Source organism: Chrysemys picta, chromosome 1 (genome assembly GCF_011386835.1).
Source record: "Chrysemys picta bellii isolate R12L10 chromosome 1, ASM1138683v2, whole genome shotgun sequence".
Classification (NCBI taxonomy): domain Eukaryota; kingdom Metazoa; phylum Chordata; order Testudines; family Emydidae; genus Chrysemys; species Chrysemys picta.
The window spans coordinates 351317785-351332129 of record NC_088791.1 but is presented as its reverse complement, the minus strand read 5'-3'; the positions used below and the strand labels follow the sequence as shown (position 1 = coordinate 351332129).

General features: G+C 44.0%; 1 protein-coding gene across 1 annotated transcript; it reads left to right on the top strand.

The window, feature by feature from the left end:
- Positions 1-226: 226 nt before the first annotated feature.
- On the top strand, positions 227-1192 carry LOC101932757 (olfactory receptor 51G2-like). Its single transcript, XM_005311818.1, has one exon. It carries the CDS (start codon positions 227-229, stop codon positions 1190-1192), a length of 966 nt encoding a protein of 321 aa, XP_005311875.1.
- The last annotated feature ends 13153 nt before the right edge of the window (positions 1193-14345 follow it).

The following is a 14345-nucleotide window of genomic DNA, read 5'->3' as shown; positions in this document are numbered from 1 at the left end:
GCAAGCACAGGATATTATTAGTAATGGAGTTTTATAACTGATCTGGGGATCTGTGAGTACCACAAGGGTTTTTAATCAAAGTACTGACTCCAAACTGTCTGTAGAGCGGTGGCAGGAAGAGCCATATTTTCTGTCATGGTCTCACATATTTTTAATAATGTTCTTTTTAATTGTAGGGAATGTGGTATGGTAAACTGACCAGAACCACCCCCTACCCCTGCACATCATGCCAACCTGCAACAAAACCAACATCAGTCCTGCAATGTTCCTCCTGGCAGGCGTCCCAGGGCTGGAAGCTGGTGGCCCTTGGATCTCCATCCCTTTCTGTTCCATGTACCTCATTGCAATTTTAGGAAACGGTCTGATTCTGTTTGTGATCAAGACACAGCAGAATCTCCATCAGCCCATGTACTTGTTCCTTTCTATGTTATCTGTCACTGACCTTGGCTTATCTGTTTCCACCTTGCCAACAATGCTCAGCGTCTTCATATTTAACACCAGAGAAATTGGCATTGATGTCTGTCTGACCCAACTTTTCTTTATTCACACTTTTTCCATTATGGAATCCTCTGTACTATTAGCCATGGCATTTGACCGCTTTGTTGCAATACGCCACCCGCTGAGATACGCTTCGACTTTAACCAGTGGTAGGATAGGAAACATAGGGCTGGTGATAATAATCAGAGGTAGTGGTCTGCATATCCCAGCTGTCATTCTTCTCAAGAGGTTGCCATACAGCAAGATTCAACCTCTCTCTTATTCATATTGTTTGCATCCAGATGTGATGAAGATGGCCTGTGCAGATACTACACCCAGCAGCTTCTTTGGTTTGTTTGTTGTCCTTTCTTCTCTCGGATTAGACTCAGTGCTCATAGTTTTGTCTTACATCATGATCTTTAAGACTGTGCAGAGTATCACATCCTGGCAAGAGCGTCTCAAGGCTCTGAACACCTGTGTCTCCCACATCTGTGTCACCCTGCTTTTCTACACCCCGCTGATCAGTTTGTCTATGATTCACAGGTTCGAGAAAAAGGCTCTTCCTCAGAGTCAAATTCTTCTGTCGTATCTCCACCTCCTCCTCCCCCCAGTGCTCAATCCCATTGTGTACAGCATAAAAACTAAGGAGCTTCGTAAACGGATCATGAAGATCTTTCAAAACTATTCAACTAACAGGCTCCAATGGGAGCACTGAGTTGGTTCTGTCACACTGAGCCAAAAAGGATTAAGCAACCAGCAGGCTGGTTGAACTAAAAGCAACCTTTACGGACATATTAGGAAAGTATTGAATTGGTAAACAGGGACATTCCTTGTAGATATTTAGCAAAGCCATGGTAAATAGACTAGAGATCTTGAAATGTATCCCTGTAATGTTAGAGAATCAGAAGTAGATACTATTCGTATTCATCTGGGTTTACCTATATCTTATTAGAAGTTCAACGATGTGATTTAATTAGCTTGCAGATGCTAAATTTCAGTTCCTGTCTTTAATGTTTCATTACTATATTCCATTGATTCATAGCTGAAAAGGAGATATTAACATTTAGATGAAACTTGTAGTGTAGTAATATCATTGTCTTTATTTCTTTTTGAGGTTTGTAGTAAATTACCAAGGAAATGTTTGAATGGTTAATTGCCTTATGCTAATCAATGCATCTAGTTATTGGTGTATGCCTAGGAAATAGAGATTTACTTCAGAGCAACCATGGACATTACCCATTCTTTGTTCAAGGAATGCCTGTAGTGATTATTTGCAGACCTGGAGCTAAACAGCTGAACTTCAGTTATAACGGGATTTTGGGGCCTCATCCTTACTATCTCAGATCTGCTTAAACTTTGTCAGGGGAAGTTCAAGTCACAAGACTGAGGACTTCTGGATTATCCCTGAAATTCTTATGGGAGAATTTGAACTAATGCTGCACATGGACTACCTACTGTACTATGACTTTTTCCATGAATTCCAGAAGGATTTCTACAAATCAGCCGCCTCACCATATCTGCTATGAAACTGACCTAAGAACTTGATTCATATCTGTATGTATAATGATTTTTTACCACAATAACTCTCTTTCTTTTTCTTTTAAATAAATACATTAGTTAATAAGAATTGACTGTAAGTGTATATTTGGGTAAGATCTGAAATATTCATTTACCTGGTGTGTAATGTGTCCAATCTCTTGGTAGCAGTAGAACTTCTCTTGGGAGCGGTAGAACTGTATAGATGGTGAATAAGATTTTAAATAACCATCAATATATTGACTTGGTTGTCTGGGTGGGAGCCAAAGGCTGGATTGCTTAAAGGAAACTGTATTTTGGCTTCTTGGAAACCTGTCAAGTATTATAGAAGCTGGTTTTTTTTACTGGTTCAGTGAATCTAATTATAAGAATAAGCCACCAGTTTTGGAGATTGTCTACCCTATTCCTTGCAGTTATCCCTGATTGAGTATTCTCAGTATAGCCCCTCTAGCAACTCTGGTTACAGACTCCCTGTCAGGGTTCCCTCCCCACTCTGAACTGTGGGGTATAGATGTGGGGACCCGCATGAAATACCCCCCTAAGTTTATATTCCACTAGCTTAGGATAAAACTTCCCGAAGGTACAATTAATTTCCTTGTCCTTGGATGGTATTGCTGCCACCACCAAGTGATATAGACAAAATTTCAGGAAAACGGTCACTTGGAGTCCCTGTTCCCACAAAATATTCCCCCAAGCCCCTTCACCCCCTTTCCTGCGGAGGGACGCCTGAGAATAATGTGAGTACCGACCAGACCTTTGTCTCTAGGACACTGAAAATCAATCAGGCTCTTAAAAGAAGGACTTTACTTAAAGAAAAAGTAAAAGAATCACACCTGCAAAATCAGGATGGAAGGTAACTTTACAGAGTAATAAAAAGATTGAAAACTCAGAGGATTCCCCTCTAGGCTCAGCTTCAAAGTTACAAAAAACAGGAATAAAACTCCTTTTTAGCATAGGGAAAATTCACAAGCTAAAACAAAAGATAATCTAACACATTTCCTTGCCCTTACTTACAATTTTTGTAATCTTAGATGCTCGTTTCAGATATGTTTCCAGGAGATGTTTTTACTGCCTGGTCTTGCTCTCGGTCCAGAGAGGGAACAACAAAGAGAGCACAAACAAAACCTCCCTGCCAAGATTTGAAAGTATCTTCTTTCCTTATTGGTCCTTTTGGTCAGGTGCCATCCAGGTTATTTGAGCTTCTTAACCCCTTACAGGTAAGGATTCAGCACAGCTGCTCAGGAGGGATTTTATGCTACCCTGAACTCCTTCCAAAAGATTTTAGTGTTCACCCCACAAAATTCCAGTCAGTAAAACTTATGCCCTTAGAGCTTCTCCTTCATGAATATGGTATCCCGTTTCGTACAGGGACATGGGGGGGGGGTGTTCATATAAGGAAGACAGAGTTTTAAGGGAGAAAGATTACATGCATTCATTCCTAAACTAACTAGCAGGTTGACTTGTAAATTCTCTGGAAACTCATTCTGCACTCAGAGAATAAGTGTTGACTGAGGCTACACTGTGATTTTCATACATACAGAAGTTGTATCGCTGCTCTAATGTCAAAACTGGACTCATCTTTAACTATGGCTTTGCTACTGATGCCTCCGTAATAAAATGTAATTTTTCAGCATTGTTACCTTGCTCTTTATTGTAAATAATTGTTATTAATATTTACTTATTTGTTGAAATCCTTCCTTAATATGCCATTCTTTAATAAAATTTGCAAACCATGAAGCCTTCTGTTAAACTGCTTCCCACCATCTGCCATACTCATCTTTATAGATTATAAACCTAGAAGGGACATAATGATCTAATCTAACTTTCTGTATAATAGATTATTGAATTACACCTAGCAATTCCTGCCTCAAGCCCAATAACCTTTGGTTGAAATATAATACATTTGTTGGAAAGACCCATTCAAGACACCACTGTTGTATATGTCCATTGCAGTGGTCTTTTCTAGCCTTTCCCAGTCACCCAGAGAATTTTAGATCTGTATTGTTTTGTCTTTCCACTGACAGCCCATTCCTGCCAGGCGAAGTGAGTACCTAGTTCCAAACACTTCTCAGGCAGAGTGAACCCTTTTATTTGTTTGGAAACCAACCTACAAGTGCATTTGTTAGCCAAAAGGATTTGGTGAATGATTGGTCAAATAAGCCCACATGGCACACCTTCTGATCATTGATTGGTTGTCTATCAAAATGACTAATAATGCCCCCCACTCTCTCCTGAGAGTGCTGATTAGTGCCCATGTATTTTGCAGTTTGGGTGCCTGTCTAGGAACGAGACCTATCTCCAAGGTTTGGAGGCAGTGGGTCAAGTACCCAGCCTTGTTCCAGTTCCTTTGCAGCAGAGGGGGCATTTGGGTTCTAAAGTTGAATTGGAAATCTTCCAACTTTTAAACAGAGGGGGCTCCAGCTGACGCGCTTCTGCCAGTCACAAGGAGAGTATCGCCTGGGGAGAAAGAGAAAGATAGATGATCTCGTAGATACCAGGTCCTACGTAGGTCAATACGAATATCTTAAATTCCACCCAAAAGATGACAGGTTTCAGAGTAGCAGCCGTGTTAGTCTGTATCCGCAAAAAGAAGAACAGGAGTACTTGTGGCACCTTAGAGACTAACAAATTTATTAGAGCATAAGCTTTCGTGGACTACAGCCCACTTCTTCAGAAGTGCATCTGAAGAAGTGGGCTGTAGTCCACGAAAGCTTATGCTCTAATAAATTTGTTAGTCTCTAAGGTGCCACAAGTACCCAAAAGATGATGGGCAGCTAGAGCAGATCTCAGATCACTGATGTTAGTTGCTCAACACCATATATGCTGCTTATCAAACAGGTCACTGCATTGTTGTGATGGGTTCCCTGGGGTGCAAACTCAAATTAGGGTACCGTTGAGCCCTCTGTCTTATCAATCCCTCTCACATTGTGATGCTGTGACAAGCTTTAAACCTCTCCAGGTCCTGCACTTACACAGCCATCCACAGGCAGGGACACACCCAGCTGAGTTACATGAATGCTTTTGTCACCTACTCATGAACCAACATTAGAGAGACTCCAGCCAATTCCCCCAGTTCCCCAACCTAGGACCTCAGAGCTGTACATCTTGCCCTGGTCAGAAGCCTGACCATTGTAAATTTATTATCTAGTCTGCCCCTCTCTCAATATGGAGAGGGCATGCACCAGCTCTTGTTTCTGAGCAGATTTCCCCAACCTGCAAAATACACTGGCTTAGATAAAATATAAAACAGATTTATTAACTAGAAAAAGATAGATTTTAAGTGATTATAAGTAGTAACTGTACAGATCAAAGTTGATTATCTAAGAAATAAAAGTTAAAAACATAATCTGAGTTCTATAAACTAGACAGGATTTGAATCAAGCAATGTCTAACCCTCTTAAATAATATAAGCAGATCACAGATCTTCCATGCTCAGGCTGGGACCAACTCCCCAATTCAGTCTTTTTTCTTGCGACATGTTTCCAGGTGTTGAGTTGTGAGGGGAGTGAGGGCCAAGTGATGATGTCACTATCCACATTGATGGACACATCCTCCATGAATTTATCTAGTTCTTTTTTGAACCCTGTTACAGTCTTGACCTTCAGAATATCCTCTGGCAAGGAGTTCCACAGGTTGACTGTGTGTTGTGTGAAAAAATACTTCCTTTTATTTGTTTTAAACCTCCTGCCTATTAGTTTCATTTGGTTATCCCTAGTTCAAGTGTTACAAGATGGAGTAAATAACACTTCCTTATTTACTTTATCCACACTAGTCATGATTTTATAGCCCTCTATTATATCCCCCCTTAGCTATCTCTTTTCCAAGCTGAAAAGTCCCAGACATGATATCAGTTTTCAAGTACATAAAAGGCTGTTACAAGGAGGGTGATTTTTTTCTCTCTTTAACCTCTGAGGATAGGACAATAAGCAATAGACTTAAATTGCAGCAACAGAGGCTTAGGTTGGACATTAGGAAAAACTTTCCAACTGTCAGGGTAGTTAAGCACTGGAACAAATAGCTAGGGAGGTGGTGGAATCTCTGTAACTGGAGATTTTTAAGAACAGATTAAATCAGGGATAGTATAGATAGCCTGCCAGGAATGGTCTAGTTATAGCTTAGTCCTGCCTTGATTGCAGGAGGCTGGACTAGATGATCTGTTGAGGTCCCTTCCAGTCCCACACTTCTAAGATTCTATATATAGGAGTTAGCAAGCAACAGTCAAACATGAATGAGTCCCATTAAAGTATAAGACAGACATGCAAGCAACTGCATATTGACAAAATGTACAAATGCTTATATACAAGAGCTAAAATTCTAAATGCTAAGATGGGTGAACTAGAGCGCCTAGTATTAAATGAGGATATTGCTATAATAAGCATCACAGAAACTTGGCAGAAAAATAATAATCAATGGGACACAGTAATACTACGGTACAAGATATATAGGAATGACAGAATAGATTGTGCTGCTGTGGAAGTGGTACTATATGTGAAAGAATGTGTTGAATCAACTAAAGTAAAAATCTAAACTGTACCATAGAATCTGTATGGATAGAAATTCCATGCTAGAAAAATCCAAGTATAGGTAGGTATTGCACTCCTCTGATCATCCTCATAGCCCTTCTCTGCACCTGTTCCAGTTTGAATTCAACTTTCTTATATATTAGATACCAGAACTGCACCAGATGAGGTCTCACCAATGCCTTCTACAATGGCAATAACACTTCCCTGTCTCTATTGGAAATACCTCGCCTGATGCATCCCAGGATTGCAATAGCCTGTCTCAGAGCTGCATCACATTGGCGGCTCATAGTCATTCTGTAATTGACCGACACACCCTGGAACTTTTTCTTTCTGTTTGTACAAGGGTGGAGAGGATAAGTTCTGCTGCAACCTTAATGGACTACAACCATCATTTTTGTCTGACAACAAAAGATCCTCTTACTGGAAGATTGCAGTGTATCCCTGCTTTGTTTCTTAGAATTCAGAGTCCTCACACAGAAGAACCCCAAAGCAGAGAGAGACAAAACAGGCTGCTCCCTAAGGCAGACATGCCCAACTTACCTCACCTTACTCTAGTTACTCAGATCTCTCGCTTCCCTACAGAACTCCTTTCCCACAAGCAGGACTAGTAAACCCCTTTGAAATTAAAGTGACAGTCCACAATTCCACCACAGTTTTCAAGCATACCACAGACTTCATACCTGATCTGGATCCTGGGCAGGTGAGCAGAGGACAGGCCATGGACAGGGACGGCTCCAGGCACCAACCAAGGAAGGAGGTGCTTGGAGCAGCCAATCAAAAGGGGCGGCACGTCCGGGTCTTCGGCAGGAATTCAGCAGCGGGTCCCTCAGTCCCTCTCTTCCTCTTTGCGCTCCCACTGAAGTGCTGCCGAAGAGGAAGAAGGAGTGAAGGATCCGCCACTGAACTGCCACCAAAGAATGGAGCGGTGCGATTAAGCTGCTGCCGAAATGCCGCCGACCGGCTTTTTTTTTTTTTTTCACCGCTTGGGGCGGCAGAAAACCTGGAGCCGGCCCTGGCCATGGAGGAAGCTGACATTTGTTTCTCAGAGGCTGCTGCAACCCCATAGCTCGCCAGGTGGTGCAGCCTCCTTCTGGGGCAGGATGGGATGATTAATAGACTTTGATCCCTTGGCCTAATCCTTCCCCCAGCCCACCCATGCCTCACCTGCTCACAGCCCCTGTGTATAGGAACAGTCATGGATTGGAATTCGTCAGTGAACTTGTCTCTCATTATTGTCAACCCAAAACATTCAAAATCCATGGGACAGATTCCCCCCCACACTCCCACCCCCACAAAGCTCATGAGATTGACAGAAAAACAATGTGATCCTAGCAGTAATTATTAATTTATTATTTTTACTATCGCGGGACTTTTCAACTGCCTTCTGTTTTGTGTGTGCAGTGTCCTTGTAGCCGTGTTGGCTACAGGATATTAGAGAGACAAGGCAATATTCTGTTTTTTGAACATTTAGAGGACAGTTGCCATCTCCAATTCATATGTGAGCATTTCAGGTTTCAATCCCAACCTTAAACGCGCCAACAGACATGCGGGTCTTCCTGTGTCTGCTTGGCAGGAGCTCCAGTGAATCTCTACTGCTGTTCTGTCTCTCCCTGTCCTTCTAGCCTTCTCCCTTCCTTCCTTATCACCCTTACTGCCCCCACTTAATCGCCTGCCCCTCTTGCTTTCTCTCTCCCTGCTCCTCCACTCGCCCCAGTATTTCTCCTCCCTTTCCACTCTCATTGTCTCTCTCTGCTCCTTCCTCCCCTGTCCCTCTGGCCACTTCTGGTATTAAAATCTATGAATGTACCAGTGCTGTTGAAAGGTAATTGCCCTAGAAATTTGGGACTACATTTGAACCAGGAGCAAATGTCTTCCTTTGTTTCAGAGCAGGGAGGGGTTCTGTGGGAAGAGAGGATATAGGGTGTGGGCTGAGCAGCCAGGAGGGAGGATCCATATGAACATACCAACCAATAGAGGAGGTTTGAGCTGAACTTTGTTTTATTATTGCTAATTTCTGCATTAGGAAAACTAAGCCCCAAGAAGGGGAGAGCCTGTATAACACAGGGGACAGTGTGTGTTACATTTCCCTCTGTGTCTGATCCTGATGATATAGGTCAATTACAGATCTCAGCTAAAGCCTCTGTTATTTTAGCTCAAGCTCACTGGGCCTTGCTTTTAACTGTGGATGTCCCCAGGCCAAATGGTCTCTGCACTTCCAGTCCCAATCCTAGCTGAACCATGGGAAGTGAGGTGAAAAAAGTTAAATGAAATGGAAAAGAACACATTGGCTTGTGGGAGCTAAATGCACAGGCCAGAGCTCTCCAGAAGCTTTAGAAGTGGACAGATGTTTATGTGGGAGCTTAAATGTTTCAAAACCAGTTTATCAAATAGAGAAGGTTGCAGGAGTGGAGATTGGAGAAGAACACTGAGAACTGACAACTAAGAACATAGCACATTAAAGGACATAGATGCCATTATGATGGTTTAATAGTTTGGGTCCAGATCCTCAGCTGGTGTAAACGGGTGTAGCATCACTGATGTCAATGGACCAGATACTCAACTGGTGGAAATCGGCCTAGCTCCAGTGATATCAAGGGATCAGATCATCAGCTGGTGTCAACACGTGTAGCACCACTCATGTCAGTGGGCCAGGTCCTGAACTCATGTAATTCAGTGCAGCTCCATGGAGGTCAATGGAACTATGCTGATTAACACTAGCTAAGAATCTGGTGCTTGGTGTGCAGCACTTATAGGGTTAAAGAACACACAGAAATGTTTTGTTCCCAGATGATCAGCAACCCCTGGAGAGTTTTTGAGGGAACCCATATAACAGTGCCACAGGGAGAGCCTGACAGGCACTGCATGAAAACCCTACAGTACATCTCATCCCTGTCTGGTGAAGACCATCCCCATTTCCTCCTCTCTGTTCACGCCTGAATTTGGTGAGTATGTCGGTTCCTCTGGTGCAATACATGGGTCTGTGCAATACATTGGTTGGATTCTGAGCTCAGTTACGCTGGGGTACATCTAACATTGTCTTTGCTGGTTTGACTCCAGATTTATACTAGTTTGATGGAAGGGAGAAGCTGCCCCAGAATACCTTGAATCTTGTAGAGTTCTAAAAGTGGGACTAATGCTACTGACTCACCAGCCTCACAGGTGTATCGTGAGGCTTAATTAATGTATTAAGATGCTTAAGGGAAGGTCAAGCACTCGGAAAGCTTGAAAAGGGACTGCGAGGAAATTCTTTATGCAGTGTCAATTCTCAAGCTTGCTACTTAGAGTTTCACCTGAATGTCTGAAATCAGGGTTCCCCCATGTGCGTCCCATGATCCCACTGCAGAAGAGCACTATGTCCACAAGATACCAAGTGTGCACATCTCACTGGTCAGGAATATATTCTGTGTTCACATAGCAAATGAAATAAGGTCGTGATCATTCGCATCTAGTCTGGTCTAATATCTGGTCTAATATCGAACAGAGTGAGATCAACATTTCTTATAAACAATAATCTGGTTTGACCTCCTGCCTATCCCAAACTGTAGAATTTCACATGGTAATATTAGATCCTGTGTGTTCCCATCCACAGCTGCAAACTCTCCTAGGAGAGTTTATATGGGAGAGTTTACAGCTGTGGATGGGAACACACAGGATCTAATATCCGGCAGGTTATGACTTGATTCATAGTGTTAAGGCCACAAGGAACCTTTAGATCATCCAGTGTGTCCGTCTGTCTAGCATCCAGTTAGTTCATCCAGTTACCCTTTTAATGAGTCCAATAACTTGCATTTGACTAAACCAAAACATTTGCTTGGCTAAAACACCTTCCAGAAAGGTGTCCGATCTTGGTCTGAAGACATTGAGAGATGGACAATTCATCACTTCCTTTGTGAGTTTGTTCCAATGGTTCATCTCCATCCCTGTTTAAAAATCGTGAATAATTTCTGATTTCAACTTGTCTGAATTCAGCTTCTGTGTTTCTCCGCTAGATTAAAGAGCTAATTAGTAGCCTTCATGTTCTCCCCAGAAAGGTCCTTACACTTCTCTCCTTTTCAATACGATGAACAGACTGAGTTCTTTAAGTCTCTCACGTGAGGCATTTTCTGTCCCTCAAATCATTTAGGTGGCTCTTTTTGGCACCCTCTGTAATTTGTCAACATCCTTTTTAAAATGAGGGCACCAGAGCTGGATGCAACATCCAAGTGTCGGTCTCACCAATGCCCAATAGAGGTAAAATCCCCTCCCTGCACCCTGGTCACTACCCCCTGTTCATATATCCAATGATCGCATCATCCCTAGCATCACCCTGGACCTCATGCTCAGTCGCTCGTCCACTATGACCCCATAATCCCTTTCAGAGTCACTGCCTCCCAGGATATAGTCCCCCGTTCAGTAGGTCTGCCTGCATTCCTTGGTCCGAGATGTCTGTCTTTGCCTTTGGCGGTATTCAAATGCATGTTGTTCGAATGGGCCCAGATTGCCTGGATGTCTCTGTGGGATGGTGCCCTGTCCTCATTATTTACTGCCCCATCCAGGGCTGGCTCCAGCTTCTTCGCCGCCCCAAGCGGCAAACAGAAAAAAAAAAAGATTGGCGGCAGTTTGGCGGCAGCTCTACCGTGCCGCTTCATTCTTCGGCAGCAATTCGGCGGCCGGTCCTTCCCTCCGAGAGGGATTGAGAGACCCGCCGCCGAATTGCCATCGAAGACCCGGATGTGCCGCCCCTCTCCATTGACCGCCCCGAACACCTGCTTCCTGTGCTGGTGCCTGGAGCTGGCCCTGGCCCCACCAATCTTTGTGTCACCCACAGATGTTACCAGCAGTGATTTTACACTGATATAAAAATAGAGGTCAGATTCTGATCTCACCTACACTGGTGTAAATCTGGAACAATGCCATTGTCTTTCCTGGTTTGACACCAGATTTGCAGACTGGCTTGACTCCAGATTTGTGCGCATCATTGAAGAGCGTTGATACAACTGCCAATCACGTACACTAAGAACACAGAAAACCATTCAGCAGACCGCGCTGCTCGCTCGGTCTCCAACAGCGAATTCAGACGATAAGTCAGAAGGAGAAACTCCAGTTAGGAAGATGAATCTGAAGGCTGTGCAGGAGTAAATCTAAGGAGAGAGGAAGTGAAGATGCTTGGCACCGTAGCCAGTGAAAGGGAGAGGAAAAGAGGGCAAAAAGCTAATGCAGTCTTTTATTCACAATGGGTCAAAGTAAAGTGGGACCCTGGATTTATTATTTTGGGGTGTAACCTGGTCTAAAGATTATGAATTAAATTCCAAGTGATCACTTTGAGGGTTGACAGGTTCTTGTCCCAAGATCAGGCCCAGTCAGATTATTATTAAAGTTATTATATGATTGGGCACCCTGATGTGCACAGGTGCAACACTCACACTATAGCAACTCTATTATATTTACAAATACATTTAGCAAAGTCACACGCACAGTAAGGTAGATAGAGATAATACAGAGAGCACATCTGAATATCCATACTGACACGGTCCCTTGCAGAACAACCTGAAATGTTAGCCATTATCTTCCTCATCACCGTCACCGTTCTCATCTTTACCAGTGGCCATCACTCTGCCCCTCCCAAGGTCTACTTCTCTCTCCCCTGCTGCCCTGGGATGCAATGAGGAGTATTTGTGGCATCTTAGACACTAACAAATTTATTTGGGCATAAGCTTTCATGGGCTAGAACCTACTTCAACAGATGCATGGAGTGGAAAATACAGTAGCAGGTATATTTATACATTATACATAGTACACGAAAAGATGGGAGTTGCCTTACCAGGTGGGGAGTCAGTCTAATGAGACAATTCAATTAACAGTAGAATACCAAGGGAGGGAAAATGGTAATGAGGGTTGCCCATTTCAAACAGTTGAGAAGAAGGTGTGAGTAACAGTAGGGGGAAATTAGTATGGTAAAATTAGGTTTTGTAATGACTCGTGTTATGCTGATGTTACCATGTCTAATGCAAATTTCATAGGGGTTTCTCCCCTCTTCCTTACACGTATATCGTTCCCCTACCAATGTTAAGGTGTCCTTCTTCTATAGGTTAGTGTATTTATGATTTTACCCCATTATCATATACATTAATTCATTATCATGGCACCCTTGCGGTCAGATGGTCCGACCGAAACCTTCCAGAAGCTGGTGTCAGTTCATGTTCTATGGTTGCCTGATGTCGCTATGGATAAAATTCCCCCTACAGCCATGGGGCTGCACTCCTGGTCCCGCTGCCAGCTGCAGGGCTGTGCTCCCAGCCCCCAGCCATGGTGCTCTGCAGCCGCCGTGCCTCTTCCCCCGAACACTCCGCCCCAGCTCCTCCCCCTCCCTTCCTGAGCTTATTTCTGGTGCTCCAGAAGCTGTGGGAGGATGGGGGAGGAGTTACTGAGTGCGGGGCCCCCAGCTTTTCCCCACGAGTGCTCCAGCCCCAGATGCCAGTTAACAGAGTTTTCTGGATATTAAATGCCGGATAACAAAGCGTGTACTGTATAATGCAAAGCAGTGAATAGAACAGAGGTAAGCTGACCCACTGGGCTACAGGGGGCTGTCAGTTTCCGTTCAGAGGTTCTGAAACTCCATTCCCTTACGTTGGTGCCAATGAGGATGTTACCGTGTGTGAAAAATGGTGTAAGCTGCTACTGCTGGGAGGGTAGTCTCCAAAAGTCCCAAGCAAGGTCTTGGAACCCTGATGCAGGGCCTGTCCATTGGTGCAGCTCCTTTGACTTCAGTGGGATCGCTCGGAGCATGTGAGAGGAGAATTGGGCCCACCAAGGATGACCCCATCTGCAGCTCTCACTGAAACCAAGAGTTTGCAATGGAGGCCAAACTTGCTGTTTCAGATTCTCCATGCAAATTGGTTTTGTTTGAAAAGAGTCAATTGTGCACATGGACAGTGAAAGTGTGAGGGTGGGGGGGTGGATAGGTGTGTGCTGGAGGCAGTGGGGCAGGGAGGGAAGGAAGTAACTGCTCTCCACAGACAAATAATACAAAGAACCCCGCCACGTTCACTCCAGGAACTGACTGGAAGCTGTGAGTGCTCCGCACCTCTGGCAATAGGGCCAATTTAATTGGGTGTCTAAATGCAGATTTGGGTGCCTAGCTTCAGGCATCCCTCCTTTGAACCCCCAGTGTATGTTCTGTACGCACTCAGCACCCATCCACCAATGCTGAACAGTCTTTCAGGGGTAAGGATGAGGCTCATCTGTGTCACTGGGCCAGCTCCAAAACCCTCTCTCAGTGGTCATTGAGTCCTTACTCCCATGGATTGCAGTGGGAGTTTTTCCTGAGCAGGGACCTCAGGAGTCGGCCCCTGGTGAAAGGTATGTGAGCTCCGGAATGAGACGATAGAGATGTATTAACTTGATTGAAGCTGCAGTATGTTAGAAGTACACATCTCTGATATCTTATTCCCAAGAAGCAGTGATGAAGTCAGTTAGCCAATGACAGGGCAGGGTTTTGCTGCCTCAGGAGAAATCATAAGTGATGCACAGAATGCACAACTTCATACAACAAAGAGAGATTGCAAGGTCCTTGCAGCTAGTCAAAGCTAAACACGATGCCTTTCTAAGAGGGAACAGGTGTGTTTTTTTTCTCTCTCTCTCCAGTAACAGGGAATCCCGAATTCACCGCTGCAGCAACTGCTTGGGAATCAGTGGAGGTACACCTGGGAAGAGCTTGGCTCAAGGACTTGTACTGTGTTGTGAATAGGTTCTGTGGCACCCAATCATGGCTTTAATAACAAAACTGCTTCTTGTTCTAGGGAACAGTGTCGGTGACCCGAGCTCGGCAGC